The sequence below is a fragment of the Odocoileus virginianus genome, chromosome 3 (genome assembly GCF_023699985.2).
Source record: "Odocoileus virginianus isolate 20LAN1187 ecotype Illinois chromosome 3, Ovbor_1.2, whole genome shotgun sequence".
NCBI lineage: Eukaryota > Metazoa > Chordata > Mammalia > Artiodactyla > Cervidae > Odocoileus > Odocoileus virginianus.
The window spans coordinates 12,862,416-12,885,017 of NC_069676.1; the positions used below are offsets into that span (position 1 = coordinate 12,862,416).

General features: G+C 47.3%; 1 protein-coding gene and 1 pseudogene across 7 annotated transcripts in view; one reads left to right on the forward strand and one right to left on the reverse strand.

Annotated features, from left to right (window-relative positions):
• TYK2 (tyrosine kinase 2) overlaps positions 1–4,205 on the reverse strand; it is a 29,438-nt gene extending 25,233 nt beyond the window's left edge. Inside the window, exons 1-4 of one of the 7 annotated variants that reach the window (XM_020902364.2) lie at positions 4,035–4,205; positions 2,900–3,017; positions 2,692–2,758; positions 2,167–2,382 (exon numbers count right to left, since the gene is read on the reverse strand). In XM_020902364.2, coding sequence (XP_020758023.2) covers positions 2,167–2,362 — 196 coding nt within the window. In that variant the 5' untranslated portion in view covers positions 2,363–2,382; positions 2,692–2,758; positions 2,900–3,017; positions 4,035–4,205. Of the gene's footprint in view, positions 1–2,166; positions 2,383–2,659; positions 2,759–2,899; positions 3,018–4,016 lie in introns of all 7 variants that reach the window. The other 6 variants (XM_020902366.2, XM_020902368.2, XM_020902361.2 and 3 more) reach the window with 6 other exon arrangements.
• Positions 4,206–18,369: 14,164 nt separating this feature from the next.
• Positions 18,370–18,469, forward strand: LOC139034538 (U6 spliceosomal RNA; annotated as a pseudogene).
• Positions 18,470–22,602: the final 4,133 nt, after the last annotated feature.

Consider the following 22,602-nt stretch of genomic DNA (forward strand, 5'->3'; position numbering starts at 1 on the left):
TTATATGATGCCAAATTGCTCTACAAAAATCACTGCATCCAGGAATTCCCCAGAAGTCCAATGGTTAGGACTTGGTGCTTTCACTGCTGAGGACCCAGATTCAACCCCTGGTTGGGGAACTAAGATCCCACAAGCCACATGCACAGCCAAAAAAAAAAAAAAAAAAAATCGTTACATCCAAGTGTACTGCACCCCAAAGAAGGAGCACGCCTCCCTGTGAGACAGCTTCCTAAAGAACCAATCTGTGGGCCTTCCCTGGTGGTCCAGTGGTTAAGAATCCATTTTCCAATGCAGGGGATGCAGATTCAATCTCTGGTCTGGGAACTATGGTCCCACATGCCCATAGGGCAACTAAGCCCATAAGCCACAAGTGAGGAGCTCCTACACCGCAGCAAAGATCTGATGCAGCCAATAAATAAATATTTAAAATAAAAACAAAAGACAAATGTTAGAGGAAGATATTCTTTGAAAAAAAAAGAACCAATCTATTTCACTCTCTGGCTTAAACCTTCCATGGCCCCCCCGTTACCCCATAAGAAAGCTCAACCCCCTCAGCAATGAACAACCATGACCTGGACCCAGACAGTCATGCTCTGCTTTGAATTTCTAGTTTCTCTTCTAAATTCTTGAAACTGATGCTCCAGTTACTCTTAAGATCTTTTGCTTCCTCAAACAGATCAGGTTCTCTGGGACCTTCACCAGGCATGATTCACACACCGAGCAAACCTGTCCGACTTCTTTACGGTCAGAGACTTCCCTAGTGGTCCAGTGGCTAAGCCTCTGTGCTCCCAATGCAGGAGGGCCAGGTTCTATCCCTGGTCAGAGAACTAGATCGAACATGTTGCAACTAAAGATCTCAAGTGCCGCAACTAAGACCTGGTGCAGTCAATAATTTATTTATTTATTATTGGAAAATAAAGTATTGCCATCAGTGGAAAAGTACAAAGTGTTATAGAAATCTACCAGAAAGCCCCCATTCAGTTGTGGGGCAGGGGAGTTGACAGGATGTCCTGGAGGAAGGGGTAGGTAAGTGAGGTCCACTTGAAGATGCCCTCTCCTCCTCTGGCAGAAGACATTAGACTTCCGAGCACATCCACTGCAAGCTCTCATGACCATTCCATGTTTCCCTACTGCTCCTGGGAAAAAGTCTAAACTCTATAGACTCTCCCTCTGGGGTTTAAGGCCCTTAAGCTTTAAGGTTTAAGACCTGACTCTGGCTGACCTCTCACCCATCATCCCCCTTCCTGGAGTTCCTTGCTCCTAACCTCACCCACCACACTCTGCTCCTGCCACAATAGCCAGAGCATCTTTGACCCTTGAGTCCAACCATGTTCCTCCTTGGCTCACAGTCCTCCATGGCTCCCACCTCACTTGCAGTAAAATCTGAAGTCTTCCTTGAGGCCCAAAAGGCTCTGCACAACCAGCACCATCACCTGTTCACCCTCACCTATCCCTGTCTCCCCTTCACTCACTAGGCTACAGCCACACTGGCCTCCTCACAGTTACCAGCAAGTTCCCACCTCAGGGCCTTTGCACTTGCTGTTCTCACTGCCAGATGTCCCTGTGGCTTGCTCCCTTATCTCCTCAAGTTTTAAATCTTTTTTTTTTGGCTGCACCATGTGACTTGTGGCATCTTCGTTCCCAGTCAGGGATCAAACCCTGGCTCTCATCCCCACAGTGGAAGTTCAGAGTATTAACCTCTGGACCACCAGGCAAGTCCCCAAGTGTTAAATCTTTTACCATCATCTCTAGCCTTCTATTCAGTTTCCTTATTTATTGCATTTCTTGATGAACCCTATAAGAATTCAGCTGCAATGCAAGAGACCTAGGTTCAATCCCTGGGTTGGGATGATCCCCTGGAGAAGGGAATGGCAACCCACTGAAGTATTCTTGCCTGGGAAATCCCATGGACAGAGGAGCCCGGCAGGCTACAGTCCATGGGGCTGCAAAGAGTTGGACACAACGGAGCAACTAACACTTTCGCTTTCATTAGAATATCAGCTTTTTACAAAGCTGATTGCAAATTACAGAGACAGTAATTGGGGACTGGCACACAGAAGGTGCTCACTCAACGCGGGCTGCGTGAACGGGCAGACAACTGGATGAACGGGGCCCAGTGGCTGCTGGCACCTCCACCCCGCTATGGAGCCGATGGCCGGGACTCACCGACTTTGTGTGCAATGTGGATGCAGACGTCCTCTGCGGTCAGTGTGGCCTCAGTGAAGGTGACCCAGGGCTCCCCACCACTGGGGCCAGCCCAGTGCAGAAGCACTTTCAGGCCCCCTCTGCTGGCCATGGGCTGAGCTTCGTCCCCACCGGGCTTCCTGCCCCTGGTGGCGGCCCTCCATTGGCACAGAGGCATGTTCTTGACAGCCGGCCTGCCTGCAAAGGAACACCCTATCAACCCCCAGGCCTCAGCGTTGAGGGCCCTTTTTAGTACCTCAACCTTCCCACCTTCCAGACTGAAGGGAAAGATTTGGGACCTCTCACTGTGCAAACTTAGGCATCCAATTCCCCTTCATGGTCCTCAGTTTCCACATCTGTTTGATGGAGCTGGGGTATGCAACACCCTCCCCCCACACAGCATCAGTCATGAACAGCACCACCACCAACCCCTTTACTGGACAAATTCACCAATACAAGTCTGCCCTGAACCCACCTTTCCAAAATAACCTGGGTGGACAGACAGACCTGGGGGTGAATCCTGTGTCAACTCAGGTGCAAGTCACTTCGTCATGTTGGGCCTCAGTCTCCCCATCTGGAAAATAGACATGCTGAGAGTGTTGCCATGAAGAGATGGTTGTGATGTTTCTACATTCCTTCTAAAGGAACTTTTAAACTAGAGTTGTAAGGGAATGATGCACTACTGTTACCATATTGTGAGCAGGTGAGGACTCACTATTGCCATTTTGTTGTTTTCTGGTTGCTTTGTAGACAGGTTCTTCCTTGTTTCTTATCCTGCTGTCTGTCTTTGTGTTTGGATGAAATTACTACAGGATTTTTCCCTTGTGGTTACCCTAAGTTTAATAAGTTTAAGATGTGTCATGAGACTTACAAAACATACCTCACACTGACAATACCCTCTTTTAAGCTAACAGCTTCCAGTTAGTAGAATTTGTAAACTTTACATTTCTAATTCTCCACCTCACATTATTTTTATATTGTGTAACTAAATCGGATGATTGTAGTTATCGTTATTTTTTCTACGTTTTTTTAAAACGAGTTATAAATCAATTAGGTTGTGATGTTTCAACACAGTTCTGCATGTTATACATTAAGACTCTTGATACAGGCATGACCAAATAACAAATGTGATAAAGCCAAGAATGAAGTCATCATCATTAATTTTATAATCATAGTCGTTTCTCTCTTTCAGCCAATATTCCTGCCTCCCACATCTACCCCTACTAGTGACCCCGGTTCCTGCTGGCTCCCTGAGCGGCCGAGGGGTTCTGTTCAGCTCTTTTCCCAACAATCTGGAACTTTTTGAGTGACAGACCCAGGGTCCAGGCTTCCTGAGGTCTCCAAGTATTTCCAGAGAAGGACTGTTAGCAATTAGAGCGACGTTACTCATTTAAGACCGTGATGAGGGAAAAACAGAATATCACAATTGCATAATGCCGGATTTCTCAGGAATCAACTTCTCTCGGAGTCTGTTTCCTCATTTGGAAAATAGGCATAAAACAGTCTCTCTCTCTCAAAGGGTTGTTGGGAGGATTCAATGAGCCTGAAGCAGAGAAAAGGCTCCGCGAGGGGCCTGGCAAACGCTCGGTAAGTGTTCGCAAAGTCGGACAAGACTGACCTACTGAACAACAACAAATGTTTATCTTTGAGATAAGACCCTAGGGATCGGGCTTTTGTAGTGGCCACCTCCTCCTTCCTCATCCCCACTGGGCACAGATCTAGCTCTGAAGATGAGGTCTAAACCAGGTCCGCAGCCCCCAACCCCTAAGCACCCCCACCTCCCCGCCAGAAACCTCCAAACCCTGCTGGCAGGAACCGCGCTGTGTACCCACCCGGCACCGACCACTCACAAGGCAGTGTGGGGGCTTCTAACCACCTCCTGCAAAGGGCAGTTCCGCCAGCTGCATCCTTCCGGATGATCTCCCGGGCGCGCTCCCTCGCGCCCCCTTCCAGACTCGCCCTTTCCCCGGAACTCGCTACAAGCCCGGACCCCGCCCCACCGCCCGGGGCAGCGGCCTCCGGATCGGCCCTGGAACAGCACCTCCCATTGGTCGCCTGAAACGGGCACATTCATTGGTCGCTGTCCTGCTCCGCCCCTTCACTACTACGGAGGCTACCCTATTGGTTCAGGCTTCAAGTTCGCTCAACCCGGGGCGGGAGAGGGAGGACTCTCTGCGGCGCCGAGACTTCAGTTACCCACGCAGGTGTGGATCCAAGCAAGTCAGGCTTCCAGCCCTTACCCTGGTGCAAGGTCAGATCGTCATCTCGGCGATCAAGGTTGCAGCTGGCTGCCATTCAATCCTCCAACCCCGCTGCCGTGTGGCCCTACATTCCGTCCTGCCTCTCCTCCCTGTCTGCGTGGCCAGCCCTGATTCTCGGAGCTGAGACACCCCACCAACCACCAACCACCCTCACCCCCGCCTTCTGGAGGAGGCATTCAGGGCCCACCAGCTCACATTCCTTTTCTGATCATCCATAGCCCTGACCCTGGGAAAGATTGAGGGCAAGAGCAGAAGGGGGCGACAGGATGAGATGGTCGGATGGCATCACTGACTCAATAGACATGAGTTTGAGCAAACACTGAGAGATAGTTAAGGACAGGAAAGCCTGGGGTGGCAGAGTGACTGAAGAACAACAACAAAATCCTGTTCTCTGAGTCCTCTTTGCTCAAGGTAGCAGCTTGGGCGTCCCACCTGATCCAAATTCTGATCCCTGCAAAACAAGTCGCTGCTATTTACATTTGCAGAGAAGGCTGTGCACTCAGCGTTTCATACGCATTATATCATTTTGTTGCAGGAAGAGGGACCCCTTCCAGGGCCTGAGAGTGGGCTCTTGTCTAACACTTGGAAATGAATTACCAAGGAGACAGATGTACTGACAAAGCAACAGACATCATTGGAAAGGGGTGCCTGGGGGGAAAAGAGAGCAGCAGAGTAAGGGAACCCAGGAGAACTGCTCTGCTGCATGGCTCTCAGTCTTGGGTTTTATGGTGATGTGGTTAGTTTCTGGGTTGTCTCTGGCCAATCATTCTGACTCAGAGTCCTTCCTGGTGGTGCATTCATGGATCAGCCTAGATGAATTCCAGCAAGGATTCTGGGAGGTGGTCGGAGTACGTATTGGCATTTTCTCTCTCCTTTTGACCTTTCCCGATTTCTTTCTGGTTGGTAGTAGTTGGTTAGTTCTGCATTTTACCAGAATTTTGGTAGTTTGTTAGTTCTGCATTCCTCCTGTTGTAAGATAACTCACTCAAGTAGTTACTATAAAGCCTGGCCAGGGCAGCAGGTTTGAGTCAGTGGGTTCCCCTAACAATTTGATGTTAGCAGTAGTCCTCTGGCATCTCTTATCCCCGTTTCTCAGAGAAAGAAACCGAGGTACAGAGAGGTGACAAAGACTCTTTCCTTGCCCAAACTTTAGTTCTCTGAGCCTTCTTCTGTTTTTTAAAATAATTTTATTTATTTTTATTTTTGGCTGTCCTGAGTCTTCGTTGCCAGGCTTTTCCCTAGTTGCACCTCGTTGCCCCTAGTTCCCTAGTAGCCCCTAGGGCAGGGGCTACTCTCTAGTTGTGGTGTGCGGGCTTCTCATTGCTGTGGCTTCTCTTGCTGTGGAACACAGGCTCTAGAGTGCTTGGGTTTCAGTAGCTGCGGCTCCCAGCCCCTGGAGCACCGGATCAATAGTTGTGCTGCTTGGGCTTGGTTGCTCTGTGACAAGTGGGATCTTCCCAGACCAGGGATCAAACCTTAATCTCCTGCATTGGTAGATGGATTCTTTACCCCTAAGCTACCAGGGAAGCCCTGAGCCTTCTTCTTGACTACCCCTCAACCTTGGCCCCTGTCCTGTCTTTGTCCTGCACAGTCATCCCCCGACCCCTAATATCTGATCAGGTTTCTCAGTCTCCACCATTGATGGATAAATATTCGTCCTCTCTTTAGCAAGAATCCTGTGAGGTCAGTTTAGCAAGAATCCCCCTACCCCTATTTTTTTTTAAGGTTTATTTATTCATTTATTTATTTTCTTTTTGGGATCAGCTAAGGATTGCCTTTGCTGCTCGGGCTTCTCACAGTGGTGGCTCCTCTTAGTGGGGAGCACTGACTCTAGGTGTTCTGACTTCAGTAGTCACAGCACGTGGGCTTCAGTAGTTGAAGCTCTTGGGCTGTAAGCACTGACTGAGCAGTTGTGGCATACTGGCTTAGTTGCTCTGCACCATTTAGGATCTTCCCGGACTGAGGATCAAACCCGTGTCCCTTGCATTCCAGGGTGGATTCCACTGTACCACCAGGGAATCTCCTGTCCCACCCTCCCCCTGTCACCCTCATTCTGCTCTTTGGCTGGCAATCCCCAGATGTCTTTGCTGCATTCAGAGTTGAGCCCAGTGCTCTCCCCTTTTGCAGTCCCCCATTGCAGTTGTCCTGAAGAGTCTCCCTTACTGTTTTGTGAGTCAAAAATATTGCCTGCCATATCAGTAAACAAAGGATATTGCAGTCATCCAACCATCACATTGAGTAGGAGCTAGATGGGCCTCAGGGTAAACAGCTGGTTTCTCCTCTGTGGACGGATACTCCAAATTAGCAGGAGACAGAAGAGCTAAGCTTTGCCCAGGTAAAAGACAGAGACCACATATTTCTCATTCTCCAAGTCATGGATGGTGACTGCAGCCATGAAATTAAAAGACGCTCCTTGGAAGAAAAGCTATGACAAACCTAGAGAGCGAATTAAAAATCAGAGATACCACCTTGCAGACAAAAGTTCCTTATAGTCAAAGCTATGGTTTTTCCAGTAGTCATGTATGGATGTGAGAGTTGGACCATTTAAGGCTGAGCGCTGAAGAACTGATGCTTTTGAACTGTGGTGCTGGAGAAGACTCTTGAGAGTCCCTTGGACAGCAAGGAGATCAAACCAGTCAATCCTAAAGGAAATCAGTCCTGAATATTCACTGGAAGAACTGATGCTGAAGCTGAAACTCCAATACTTTGGCCACCTGATGTGAAGAGATGACTCATTGGAAAAGCCCCTCATGCTGGGAAAGACTGAGGGCAAGAGGAGAAGGGATGACAGACAATGAAATGGTTGGATGGCATCACTGACTCGAAGGACACGAATTTGAGCAAACTCTTAGAGATAGTGAAGGACAGGGAAGCCTGGTGAGCTGCAGTCCATGGAGTCACAGAGAGTCAGACACAACCTGGTGACTGAACAACAAGTCAAGGAGACCCCAACTATACATGCACAGAAAGGCTCCTTGGAGGTCAAAAAGGAGGGGGCGTCACCTCATAGTAAGTGAGGTTAGCCTACCCATAGGCCACTTCACTGGAATCCATCTTGGCTAAGTGATGCGTGCACACATGGGAGATCACTGAGATAAACCAAATACGTACTCAGAACCAGGCCAAGCAAGATGATTGACCAAAGGAGACCTGGAAGATATGCACCATAAGAGTGACTCAAACTACCATAAGGGCGTGACTCTGTCTCTGAGCCTGCCTATGTGTCTATCCACACATACTCTTTTTCCTTCCTAATAATCACTACTTGTTTCACTACTTCCTATCTCTATGTGGACATTCATTTCTACACAGCTGACAGGCCAGGGCCTGATGGTCTTAGTGGTGAGAATTCAGCGTTCTCACTGCCTCAGGCTGACTTCAATCTCTGGCAGGGGAACTGAAACCCTGCTTCAAACCGCTGCAGGTCGAGGCTACCAGAGATCAGTGTTACAGCCGCACAGATGGTGAGCCCCGAGGGAACTCAGGATAGAAACAGGATGCCCACCATCCACCTGTCAGTCACTGCTAAGTCACTTCAATCATGTCCAACTCTTTGCGACCCTGAAGACTGTAGCCCACCCGGCTCCTCTGTCCATGGGTTTCCCCAGGCAAGAATACTGGAGTGGGTTACCATGCCCTCCTCCGGGGGATCTTCCTGACCCAGGAATCAAACCCAAACCTCTTACGTCTCCTGCACAGACAGGTGGGTTCTTTTCCACGAACGCCACCTAGGAAGTCACTGCAGCCACCCTTCCAGAGATGCACCGTGAGGAGACTCAGGATGAGAAAGCACAGGTCAGCCGAGGCGCCTGTCAAAGGAATGATTTCAGTGAGCTCACACTCTTGCCTCTTCCCACACATAGAAAAGCACTAAACTCTTTAACGTGAGATATCTGATTTTCTTTAATTAACAATAACCTTGTTGTAAAAGCTTGAATATATCCTGGCTCCCCCCTTGCCTCTTCACAGCGATCTCTCAGAGTTATCTGAGATGCTGTGTCCCAGACTTCAGTCCTCAGTTTTGTCTGCCGAATAAAATATAACTCTCAACTGTTAGGTTGTGCTTTTTTTTCTTCCCCAGCTGACAGTTTGTTTTTAATTGGAGTAGAGTTGCTTGACAGTATTAAGTTTCTGCTGTACAGAAAGTGAATGTTGTGCAGATACATATATTCCCTCTTTTTTAGGTTTCCTTCCCGTTTAGGTCACCACAGAGCATTGACTAGAGTTGTCTGTGCTCTATAGTAGGTTCTTGTTATTTATCTATCAATGACTAATCCCAATTTCCCAATTCATCCTACCCCCTTTATCCCCTTGGTATCCATAAGTTTATTTTCTACATCTGTGTCTCTATTTCTGCTGTGAAAATAAGTTCATCTGTACCATTTATGACAAGGGCAGAGTAAAGGGACAAAGTAGGTGATTAAATAGTTAATCCCACTAGGGGATTGTAAGTAGGAAAAAATATGGGAGACCCCAGTAAGTTAATGGTCACTTAAGAAAACAGGTTTACTTAACCACAAAACCAAGCAGGCTTGTTTAACAACAAAGCATGCAGTACAAACAGGAGGCAAGCTCCAGAACAGTAAAACAATGGCAGTGTGAGACCCACATCCTTCCCAGGGAGCTCAGCAAGTTCTAGGACATGCTTTCTGCACACATGAAAACAATAATTTATGGGAAAGTGACATTTCAAAGTAAATATCCTCATTGTACTGAAACCTGAAATAATTTTTCCATTATGTTATGACTTTCAGCTTAACCATGTGGGGACAAGAAACCATCCCTACCCAATCTGGAGGAGGAGCTCATGCTCAAAGCACAACATCTACTCAAGAATGAGGAAGTGGGACTTTGCTGGTGGTCCAATGGGTAAGACTCTGCACTCCCAATGCATTGGGCCCAGGTTCAATCCCTGGTTGGAGAACTAGATCCTGGGTGCTGCAACTAAAAGGGCCTGTGTGTGGCAACTAAGAGCAGGCGCAGTCGAATAAATACATAAATTAAAAATAATAATAATAACAAATATATGATTTTAAAAAAGAATGAGGAAGAAAGCGGTCTTTCCCCTCTCCCCACTTTTCCTTTGATTATAAAACTGTAGCCCACTAAGATGAGGGGCTTAGCACCCTCTCACCTGCCCACTGGTACGCCTTGTAAGGATGCTTGTAAGCATCCTATTCTAATAAATCACTTGGTATCCATCACTCCGACTCTCACTGAATTCTTTTCTGCCCTGAGACATAAAGGAGGATTGGAGCTCTGCGGAACCCACCCCACCCGCCGAAACGCCACCTAAAAGTTTCGTTTAGTTAACAACTTTTAACAAAGGTCAGTATAATTTTTTCTTTAACAGAGGCTGAGGAACTTTTCCAGGTCCCAAAGCACCAAAGGGCAAAAGTGAAATGAAGTGAAGTCGCTCAGTTGTGTCCACCTCTTTGCTACCCCATGGAGCCTACAGGACTCCTCTGTCCACGGCATTTTCCAGGCAAGAGTACGGGAGTGGGTTAGCCATTTCCTTCTCCAGGAGATCTTCCCAACCCAGGGATTGAACCCCGGTCTCCCACATTGCAGGCAGACACTTTACCGTCTGTGCCACCGGGGAAGCCCTACCAAAGGGCAGAGCCAGGTTTAATTCTGAAGTTGGAGCCATAACAGCTATGGCCAAGAGCACGTGACTACTCGTCTCAGTCTGAGAAAACAGGGGGTGGGAAACAGGGCAGCTTCTTCACAGGGCAGCTATGGAGATTCAATGTGAAGTTGTAGACAGAAACTTAGCCTAGAGCCTGGAGGATAGTGAGTGCTGGGAACTTGGGGACTGGGGAATCAACAGTGATTCACCCTGACAAGGGAATCATTTGCAGCTGGGAAAAAAAAAAGCAGAATTCTGAACTGACATGGTGACATCTCCAGAGTGTCTGTATATTTCATAATAGAGAATGAAATATATAGAACATATAGAATAGGACTTTCCTGGTGATCCAGTGGTTAAGGCTTCCTGCCTCCACAGGTCCTGGTTTGATCACTAGTCAGGGAACTGAAATCCCACATGCCAAGTGGCATGGCCAGAAAAAAGAAAAAGAATATATAGAATAAAAAGAATGTATTATATTTTCTTGTGTTTGCTCAGCCCACCTATGGAAGGACTCAAGAGAAATATAGAAAAATTGGTTAGTTCGAGGAAAAAATTTTCAGAAAATCTCTGGAAGGACTTCCCTGGGGGCCCAGTGGTTAGGATTCTGTGCTTCCACTGCTGGGGGTGCGGGTTCAATCCCTGTGGAGAACTAGGATCCTACATGACCCGAGGTGCAGCAAAAACAAAACCAAAAAACCAACAACAAAAAACAAAATGCAGAAAAGAAATCTCACATTTCTCTCACACCCGTCTTTGGTTCATCAGCAAAATCTCACCCAACCTGGTCCAGTCCCGCCATCGCTCACCCGGACCAATGAAGTCGCTTCTATCCTGGCCTGAGGCTCCTCCCCTTGCCCCGCCCACCCCACCTCGGTCTGTCTTCCCCGCATGGCCCACAGCATTTGTGAAGCATCTGAGCACAATCTCTTATCCTTTATAGACATGAGTGATCAGGCTCAGAGCCTGATTGTGTGGGTTACAGAATTGTAATACCATTTAAATGCTAACCTGGCAGCTAAGATGGTAAAGAATCTGCCTGTCATGCAGGAAACCCAGGTTTGATCCCTGGGTCGGGAAGATCCCCTGGAGAAGGGGATAGCTACCCACTCCAGTATTCTGGCCTGGAAAATCCTGTGGACAGAGGAACCTGGCGGGCTACAGTTCATGGGGTTGAAAAGAGTCGGACGTGACCGAGCGACTTTACTTTCACTTTAAATGCCAAGGATCTCTTATGCTAAGGTGAGACCACTGTCTGGGGAGGAGGGGGTCCCAGAGGTTTGGAATGAGAATATTGGGCAGACACAGATGGGCCTGAGAAGGGAACTTCCCTGGCGGTGCAAGGTTAAAACCTCAAACTCCCAGTGCAGATGGCAAAGGTTCAATCTGGTTGGGGAACTGAGATCCTTCATGGTGCACAAGGCAGCCGAAAAATTAAAATAAAACAAAATAAAAAATAAAAGATGAGAAAAAAATAAAATAAAAGATGAGCCTGAGAACTTTGACCCATCAATACCCTTGTCTGAGGGAGTTGGCTCTTCCATGTGTGATATGGTGATATAAGAAGAAATATATATTGATCTTCATCCCTAATTCCTGGCAGAGAACTTCGACAACTCTTGGAACTTCCTGAGTGAAAGAGGTGATAACATCGTGTTTCATTGTAGCATTTGGCTTTAGTCCCTGGTCCCTGGCTCAGAGCTCCTAAATCCTTTCGAATATCCTGACTGATAGAGGTGAAAAGAATATCTTTTGTGTTTCTTAATAAACCTGTGTAACCATACCTGAGTTTATGCTGATGAGGTGACATAGATAAATCTGGAGATTCTCATACTCAGTGAAGTAAGTCGGACAGAAAAGGACAGATATATGATATCCCTAACATGTGTGCTGTGCTTAGTCGTTCAGTCGTGTCCAACTCTTTGTGACCCCCGTGGGCTGTAGCCTGCTAGGTTCCTCTGCCCACAGGGATTCTCCAGGCAAGATTACTGGAGTAGGTTGCCATGCTCTCCTCCAGGGGATCTTCCCAACCCAGGGATCGAACCTAGGTCTCCCTCATTGCAGGCATATTCTTTACCATCTGAGCCACCAGGGAAGCCCATATATGTATCCCTTGGAATATATGTGGAATATAGTTGGAATCTTAAGAAGAAGAAAGATACAAATGAACCTATTTACAAAACAGAAACAGACTCACTGACTTAAGAGAAAGAATTTATGGCTCTAAGGGGAAGTGTTGAGGGGAGGGATAGACTGGGTGTTTGGAAACGACATCTACACACTGCTATATTGAAAACAGCACAGGCTCAGTAGTTGTGGCTCATGGATTTAGTTGCTCTGCAACACGTGGAATCTTCCCCGCCAGGGATTGAAACCATGTCCCCCGCCTTGGCAGGTGGGTTCTTAACCCCTGGGCCACCAGGTAAATCCTAAAATAAAAAAATTTTTTTAAAAAAGGAAACTTTGGGACCTCCATGGTGGTACAGTGGTTAAGACTCTACACTCCCCAAAGCACAGGCCACAGTTTAAGTTTTCACATGCTGTGACAAAGGTCCCGCATGCCGCAGCTAAGATCTGGCACAGCCAAGAAAATAAATATTTTACAAAAGAAGAAGAAAGGAAATTTTCATGAGCTTCACTATAGGCCCTGGGGAAGGAAATGGCAACCCATTCCAGTATTCTTGCCTGGGAAATCCCATGGACAGAGGAGGTTGGGGGCTATAGTCCACGGGATCACAAAGAGTCAGACACGACCGAGTGACTAACACACACTGTAGGCCCAGTGTTTAAATGAGAACAACAATAAAACAAACCAAATACCCAGGCCCAGAAACGAACTCTCAGCCCTCCCAGAAGCTGGTCTGTTTTCCTATTCCCTTCACCAGCTACATTTTGCTTAGCAGCCTTTATGATCATCTACTTCACTGGAACTTTCTTTGAGCACTGATTTTTAAGGCCTGACTACCATTCTAGAATGTCAGCTCCCCAAAAGAGCGAGGTCTGTGTGGTTCCCCACGGTATCCTCAGGGCCTATAACGGTGCCTGGCAACCTTAGGTACCAAGAAGCTGGTGGAGTGAATGATCTCCAGGCACATCTATGCTCCGGGCAACTGTCCTGCCCTGCTCGGGAAGAGCTGGCCGTGGCCTTTCAGCCTCGGCTTCCTCTTTGCCACTAGCACCGCGCAATAGCAGGAAATGGAGTGCCCCAGATTCTTCAACAGCCAGCCCTGGTGAGATGAGATGGGGCGGCCTCTGCTGGACCCAGAGACCAGACCAACAGGAATTGTCAGGTGGGGTGATTAATAACATCAATTAAAGTGAAAGTGAAAGTGTTAGCTCTCCAGTCCTGTCTGACTCTTAGCGACCCCACGGACTGTAGCCCGCCAGGCTCCACTGTCCCTGGGATTTCCCAGGCAAGAATGCTGGTGTGGGTTGCCATTTCCTTTTCCAGGGGATCTTCCTGACCCAAGGGTTGAACCTGGGTCTCCTGCATGGCAAGCAGACTCTTTACTATCTGAGCCACCAGAGAAGCCCAATAACAATAATAATAATAAAGCCAGTCATAACAATAAACTCTAGTAATAGTTTGCATTTTCCCAGCCTGGATGCCAGTTGGGCCCAGGCCTGGGTGCTAAGAATTCTTTGAGCTCTCTCAGATGTTTTTAATGTTTATTTATTTAATTTAATTTATTTATTTGGCTGTACCCAGTCTTAGTTGCCTCATGTGGTACCTAGTTCCTGAAAGTGTTAGTTGCTCAATTGTGTCCCACTCTTTGCGATGCTGTGGACGGTGGCCTGCCAGGCTACACTGTCCATGGGATTTCCCAGGCAAGAATACTGGAGTGGGTTGCCATTTCCTTCTCCAGGGGATCTTCCCAGGCAGGCGGACTCTTTAGTCTGAGCCACTAGAGAAGCTCTGTGACCAGGGACCAAACCCAGGCCCCCTGCATTGGGAGTTTGGGGTCTTAGCCACTGGACTCCCAGGGAAGTCCCTCGTTTCTTTTGAAGCGGGACCAGCACACCACTTCACAGCTGGAGAGAAGAGAGGCCGCGGACACCACTGGCGAAGCTCACAGCTCACGCCTGTGACCTCTTTGCTGAACTCCTTACATCAGAGTGGGGGTCCAGCCCCAACACAGAAGCTCTGGGTTACCCCACCAACTATGGGGGTTTGCCTAGAAGTGAGGGGGAGTTCCCAGACCAGGGACTTTCCAGGCTAAACTTGAGACAACTAGTCACCCTGCCCCAGTGGGTTTTTTTTAGGAGGAAGCTAGAATGAGGGGATTCCCTAGACTCAGCGATCTTCTGGGACCTTCCTAGAGCTCCCACCAAGCCTGGGAAAAGTCAAGGGCTGATAAATTAAAAACAAAAATCCCTTTGTGTCTTTTTGAATGGGAGGGTTCAGGGAGCAGTCAGCCCTCTCCCCCAAATAGCCTTGAGATGGGTTTAGAATCCCTCTAAGGAAATTCCACACCCTTCTCTGTTTGTGTGTGAATACATGGCCTCTTAAACTTCTCATGAGAAGCCACAGGCAGGTTCGTTTTGTGCTGGTTTGCGGAGGAAACGGGGGCTTCCCTGGGGGCTTCCCTGGGGGCTCAGTGATAAAGAATCCACCTGCCAATGCAGGAGATGGAGCCATGGGTCGGGAAGATCCCCTGGAGGGGGAAATGGCAACCCACTCCAGTTTTCTTGCCTGGGAAAATCCCAGGGACAAAGGAGCCTGGTGGGCTACAGTCCATGGGGTCACAAAGAGTCAGACAGGACTAAGCATGCACCCAAACAAGCAAAGAATTTAAAACAGAGCCAGGTGCAGAACAAGTGCTAGTATCTTCTTTATTGCACAGTATTTCTTAGAGATCTTTCTTTTGTACTATGTATAGATCTATTTGGTGGATTTTTACCCCCGTGCCATGCAGCTTGTGGGGTCTTAGTTGTGTGTCATTGTTGTCACTTAGTCACTGAGTCATGTCTGACTTTTTTTTCGACCCCATGGACTATAGCACACCAGGCTTCTCTGTCCATGGAATTTCCCAGGCAAGAATACTGGAGTGCGTTCCCATTGATCAGGAATCACACCTGGCCCGTGGCAGTGAAAGCACTTCCTAACCTTTGGACCACCGTGGAATTCCCAGAAAATATTTTAGTATTAAATATTTCAGGCATCCAAAGGATGTAGACATAAATAAAAACATCCTCTAGGCACCAGATAGAAACAAACCCAGCATCCCTCAACAGGTGAATGAAGAAACAAAATGTAATACAGTCATACAATGGAATACATGCGACCCTTTGTATCTACTGGCTCTGAATCCCGGATTCAACCAACCATAGATGGAGAATAATCAAAAGAAAAGGAAAGGGCTTCTCAGGGGGTTCAGTGGTAAAGAATCCACCTGCCAATGCAAGAGATTCAGGCTAGAACTCCTGTCCAGGAAGATCCCACATGCTACTGAGCAACAAAGCCCATGTGCCACATCTATTGACCCTATGCTCTAGAGCCTGGGAACCTCAACTACTGGCCCATGTGCTGCAATTATCAAAGACCTCGTGCCTAAAGCCTGTTCTTTGCAACAGGAGAAGCCACTGCAATGAGAAGTCAGTGCACCACAACTAGAGAAAAGCCCGAACAGCAATAAAGACTCAGCACAACCAAAAATAAATAAAAAATAAATAAGTGAAATGTTTTTCAAGTTTAAAAAAAGAAAAGGAAAGGAAATTCCTGGGACTTCCCTAGTGGTCTAGTGGCTAAGACTCCACGCTCCTAATGCAGGGGCCCCTCGTTCAATCCGGGTCAGGGAACTAGGTCCTCCATGCTGCCACTACAAATCCCACATGCCACAACCAAGACCAGATACAGACAAATAAAGAAATAAATTTTTTTTTTAAATCAGCAAGAAATGGTGTTGGTGAAATGGACAAAGGTGGTTAAAAGGTAAAAGCTTCTAGTTATAAAATAAATAAGTCCTGAGGATGTGCTGTACAGTGTGTTGATTAATAATACTGTATTATATATTTGAAAGTTGCTACCCTGAATATTCATTGGAAGGACTGATGCTGAAGCTGAAACTCCAATACTTTGGTCACCTGATGCGAACAGCTGACTTACTGGAAAAGACCCTGATGCTGGGAAAGATTGAGGGCAAGAGGAGAAGGGGGCAACAGAGGATGAGATGGTTGGATGGCATCACTGACTCAATAGACATGAGTTTGAGCAAACTCCGAGAGATGGTGAAAGACAGGGAAGCCTGGTGTATTGCAATCCATGGGGTCGAAAAGAATCAGACAGGACTGAGCTACCGAACAGCAACAAGAAGAAGATGGAATAGCTTAAAAGTTCTCATTACAAGAAAAAAAAATGTGTATCTCTGTATAGTGACGGATGTGAACTGGATTTATAGTGGTGATCACTTCACAAGGTATACAGACATCAAATCCTTATGTTGTTCCTAAAACAAACACAATATTCTGTATCACTTATATCTCAATTTTCTAAAACTTAAAAAAAATTGTATTCCATACACTCAGGTCAAAAAACAAAACAGCATAAAAACCATGGGGGATCTCAGAGTTCCACTCTCCACTTTCATTCCTGGAGGGAAGTGGATGTTTCCCCTTCCACCCTCTAAAACAATGAGGAAGGGTTGCTTTTCATTTCATCAGCACATATCTCTTGAGCACCTATTGTATGCTCTGCCCAGTTCTAGGTCCTGGGAACAGAGTAGAGAGTAGATAAAATTCCCTGCACTTTTAGGTGGGACAACAGCCAAGAATAAGGATAAACAAGTAAAAATATATAGTGTAGCAGATGATGGCATGGTATAGAAAAAGCAAAGCAAGGAAGGAGATGGTGTCATTGGAGATCTGGGGGTCTAGAACCATCTTTCTGATCTGTGGAAGCTGAAGTGGAGCCACATGGATGTCAGGGCAGGGTGTACTAGACAGGGGAAAGAGCTGAGGCCAAGGTCTGGAGGAGAAGCTGTCCTTGGAAGTGATGTAATTCCTGTCTATCTGTTGGGCCCCCTAACTTGCTTGTTCATTGGAGTCCTGTTCATGAGTTTCATCTACCTAGGTGTGACTCACTCTCTTTGGTTTCACTGCTCTATTGTACAACGTTGTATACACTGTGTGTGTGTGTGCATGCCCTCGGTGATGTCCAGCTCTTTTGCAACCCCATGAACTGTAGCCCACTAGGCTCCTTTGTCCATGGAATTTTCCAGGCCAGAATACTGGACTGGGTTGCCATTTCCTCCTCCAGGGGATGTTCCCGACCCGGGGATCCAACCCTCATCTCCAGCATTGGCAGGGGGATTCTTTACCACTGAGCCACCAGGGAAACCCCATTATACACTTTAATATGCCATGGATAGTTGTGTGAGTTCCAATTTTGTGTTTTCAATGGCTCCAGGAAACAAGCTTATCCTGCTCTTCTTTTCCTTTCAATGTTTTTTAAAAATTATTTTAGATAACTACTTATTTTTAAATAAATAATTCACTCACAAGGTTCTAAATCAAAAAGGCACAAAATGATTTTGAGGACAAGTCCCCACTCTGCCTCTTAGGCTCCTGACATCCAACTCATTACTAAATTCAAAACTTGCTTATGGTTTAGTGGTTCCTCAAAAATGATTAACATGTGACTCAGCAATTGCACTTCTGGGTGTATATTCCAAGAAAGCAGGAACTCAGAGAGACATTTGTACATCCATGTTTTTTAAAAAAAATATTTGTTTGACTGTGTCGGGGTCTCAGTTGTGGCATGGGGGACCTAGTTCCCTGACCAGGCCTTGAACCCAGGTCCCCTGTATTGGGAACTCGGAGTCTCAGTCCCTGGACCACCAGGGAAGTCCCTGCATGTCCAGAGTTCACAGCAGCATTATGCACAGTAGCCAAGAGGTGGAAGCAACCCAAGTGTCCATCAGTGGATGAATGGATGGACATACTGTGATGTATTCTACAATGGAATATTAGAAAGCCTTTAAAAAAAGAGAGAGAGAGAGAGACCTTCTGACACACACTCTTCCATGGATGAATCTTGAAAACTCTATGCTGAGTGAAATGAGCCACGCACGAAATTACAGAAATTTCAGGGGCGGGGAGTTAAATGTTTAATGGGTACAGAATTTCTCATACTTAACACCACTGAACTGTACCCCCTCAAAGTACTTAAAATGAAGATTTCCCTGGTGGTCCAGTGGTTGAGACTCTTTGCTCCCACTGCAGGGGCTGTGGGTTCCATCCCTGACTGGGAAACTAAGATATTGCATGCCGTGTGGTGTGGCCAAAAAAAAGATTAGCAAGCTCACTTCAGCAGCATGTATACTAAAATTGGAAAGATAGATTAGCCTGGCCCCTGCACAAAGATGATATACAAATGCCTGAATCGTTCCATGTTTAAAAAAAAATAAGAAAAAAGATAGGGAGATGATCCTAGTGGATTCAAGGTAATCACAAAAGTCTTTAGGGACTGCCTGTGGCTTAGTGGCAAATAACCTGCCTGCCAATGCAGGAGACATGGGTTCAATCTCTGATCCAGGGTGATTCCCACATACCATGGAGCAACTATACCAATGCATGACAGTTACTGAGCTTGTACTCTAGAGACCAGGAGCCACAACTACTGACCCCACATGCTGCAGCTACTGAAACCTGTGTGGCTAGAGCCTGTGCTCCACAAAGAGATGCCCTGGGCATCACAACTATAGGGGAGCCCCCACTTGCCACAACTAGGAAAAAGCCTCACAGCAATGAAGACCCAGCACAACCAGAAATAAATAAGTAAATAAATATAAAAAGAGTACATACTTAAAAAAAAAAAAGGTCTTACAAGTGAAAGCGGAAAGCAGAAAAAGAAGTCAGAGTGACATGATTGATGTCATCTTTGTCATTTTTTTGGGGGGAGTAGGAATTTGTTTACTTGGCTGCACTGGGTCTTCGTTGCAGCCTACAAGATCTTTACTTGTGGCATGTGGGATCTAGTTCCCTGACCAGGAATCGAACCTGAGTCCCTTTGCATTGGCAGCTCGGAGCCTTAGCCATTGGACAGCCAGGGAAGTCCCCATCTTTGCCATCTTTGAAGATGGAAGGAGGTGGCTATGAGCCAAGGAACGGAGGCAGCCCCGAGAAGTTGGAAACAGAGGAAATGAACATCCAACAGCCTTGCCAGTGCCTAGATTTCGGCACAAAGTGACCCATGTCAGACTTCTGACCTGTGCAAGTGTAAGGTAATCTGTTTGTGTTGAAGCCACTAAATGTGGTGATTTGTTAGAGCAGCTCCACAAAATGAATCCACTCTGTTGGTCCTCCTGGCCCACTCACATCGTTACACTTTAAAATATATATATATACTTATTTTTGGTTGCACTGGCTTTTCGTTGTTGCGTGTGGACTTTCCCTATCTGTGGCGATCCAGGGCTACTCTTCCGCTGCAGTGGGGGGCTTCTCCCTGCAGTGGCTTCTCCTGTTGCAGAGCACGGGCTGTAGGCACAAGGGTTCAGTAGCCGTGGCGCACAGGCTTAGTTGCTCCTCGGCTTCTGGGATATTCCTGTATCAGGGATTGAACTGGTGACCCCTGCATTGGCAAGCAGATTCTTATCCACTGTTGTTGTTTAGTCGCTAAGTCATGCCCGATTCTTTGTGACCCCATGGAATGTAGCCCGCCAGGCTCCTCTGTCCATGTGATTTCCCAGGCAAGAATACTGGAGTGGGTTGCCATTTCTTTCTCCAGGGGATCTTTCTGACCCAGGGATTGAACCCAGGTCTTCTGCTTGGCAGGTGAATTCTTTACCACTGAGCCACCTGGGAAGACTTCTTATCTGCTGTACCCCCAGGGAAGTCTCCATTATCACATTTTGTTTAGTGAAACATTTTGGGTGGGATTCTGTTTGCCACTGAGACTCAGCCAATCCTGCTTCTGGGACTTACTTTTTAGGTAGGATGCCTGCCCTTGTGGAGCAATGGTGCAGGAGGGTAGTTCTCCCAGCGTTGCTTGTAAAAGCAGACGAACAAACCTGCAAGCGTTAATTTAAAAAAAAAAACCGCTGGTGAAATAAACGCTGAGAGGAGCACATACTACCAGAGTAGAAAGAATGAGGAAGTGCTGATGGACAGTTAAGAAAAGATCTGCGGGGTCACAAAGTTCAATGAAAAAAGCAAGATGCGTCACTGACTGCAGTGTGTTATGCTTTGTGTAAAAAGGGACGGAAGGATAAGATTACATTTGATCTTACAAAGAGAAACCCTGGAAGGAGTCACAAGACACCAGACAGTGGGTTCCCGTGGTTGGGGGCAGGGAACCAGATTTTTGGTTTTTTTTTTTGGCCTTGACTTGCAGCACGTGGGATATTTTGCGTGTGTGTGTGTGGCTGTGCTGGGTCTTTGTTGCTGTGTGGGCTTTTCTCCACCTACAGCAAGCAAGGGGCTACTCTTTAGCTGCACTGTGGGCTTCTCACTTGCCGCAGAGCACAGGCTCTAGCGGTCCTGGCTTCAGTAGTTTCAGCAGATGGGCTCAGTAGGTGCGGTTCCCAGGTTCTAGAGCACAGGCTCAATAGTTGTGGTACATGGGCTTAGTTGCTCGTCATGCCCGGTCAATCTTCCTGGATCAGGGATTGAACCCTTGTCTCCTGCATTAGCAGGCATTCTTTACCGCTGAGCCACAAAGGAAATGGGGCATGTGGGATCTTGGTTCCCCAACCAGAGATGTGACCTACACCCTCTGCAGTGTAGGCCCAGAGTCTTAACCACTGGACTGCCAGGGAAGACCCTTCACTGTGTATCTCAATATCATTTGATGTTTTAAATGTTAAACAGTGCTAGGGTGAGGTATGTGTGGCATGAAAGCAAAGAGGTCACCAGCTCAGTAATCAAGATAAATATTTTAATGTAATATTTTCCAAAAACACCATTAATGTGAAAAAAAAAATCCATGGTGAACAAAATATTGAAATTTTAAGTCAAGGATCAGTAACAGCAGTGCTGAGTTGTACTGGAGGCCGAGGTGAAAGGAAATAGCAGAAATAACAGATTCTACCTCTGAAAGTTTTCATGGTAAAGAATTAACAAGTTCACAAATTTGAATTGATCTTGGATGAACGAGGTTTAGGAGGGTCTCCCCAATCCTCCCCAGATCCCCCACCTGCCATTTTTAAATACTTGAAAAATCTTTATTTTTCAGCCATGTATGTGGTGTATGGGATTTTAGTTCCCAGACCAGGGATTGAATCCATCCCCTCCCAACCCCCCCTCAACTGGAAGCACAGAGTCCTAACCATTGGACCATTGGGGAAGTCCCAGACATTTTAATCTTTATGAAAAGCATCAGGCAACACCACTTGTTTGCAGTTCACTATTGCCCTCTGGTGGCAATCAGCTTGGGCACAAAGGCATTTGCTGAACGCCAGAATCCGTGAGGGTCTCTGGGATCATTCTAGGACCAAGTCTCAGTTTGTGTCCAGGTGGTGCTCACAGCATAAAGGAAACAGCAATACACAGGTTGGCACAGCCAGGCAGGAATATGGCTGGATGTGAGGGATGACTCAGAAGGTGGGTTAGGGGAGGCTTCCGGGAGGAGGTACCAGAGCTCTGGTCAGACTGAGAAGCACCTGCCAGATGGTGGTATCCCCCAGAAGAGGCGGGCAGTGGGCTTCAACTGGATTCTCAGTTACTTCATGTCTTAAAAACTGTGTCCTTGTTTATACTATTCTTTACCTCTTTCCTGGGAACCAAATATTACTTCGTAGAGGAAGACTGCAGGGAAGGGTGTTCAGGGTGAGGGACAGGGACATGCCGGGGCCCAGGTGCTAGGCGCACCTGCTCATTATCTCATTCACTCCTCATCACAACCCTGGGAAGAAGGCACGAACATTTCTATCACTATACAGAGATGAATGCTGAGGCTGATTAAGCTGCCCAAGGTCACACTGATGGAGAAGCTTAAAGTGCTCAAGGAGCAGAGAGGAGGGAGTTGGTGAGAGGGCAGTGGGAGGCCACGAGGTGATGAGGGCAGGGAGAGGACCAGGCAGATGGTACAGGGCCCGGTGAGCTGCAAGAACTTAGGCTTCTGCTCTGGGGCAGGATATGCCAGGACTCATGTTTATAGGCACTTCCTGCCTGTTGGGGTCCAGTGAGGGTGGAGTAGACAGGGAGGAGGCTGCAGGCAGGCGTCCAGGCCAGAGGTGATGGAACCTGGACCAGGGTGGAGAATGAAGGGCAGTGGACAGACTCAAGATCGGTCCTGGAGGCAGAACTGACCCTGTGGAAGGTGAGACACAGTGGAGGGTGATGCTCCTGAATAGATGGTGGGAGGGGCTTAGAGGAATGGGATGGGCCAGAGACTTCATGGGGGTGGGGTGAGAACTCTTAATCCAAAGGTGACCTGAGGAAGGGTTCCAGGTGATGGAAGAGCCTGGAGTGTGGATGGGGGACACAGCCCATTTGCTGGAGGGCAAAGGCAGGGGTGTCACGGGCCCAACCGCCAACACTCACAGGTCCCTTCCCACCCCCCAGAGAAGAGCTGTGCCCACAGCCCTCGTG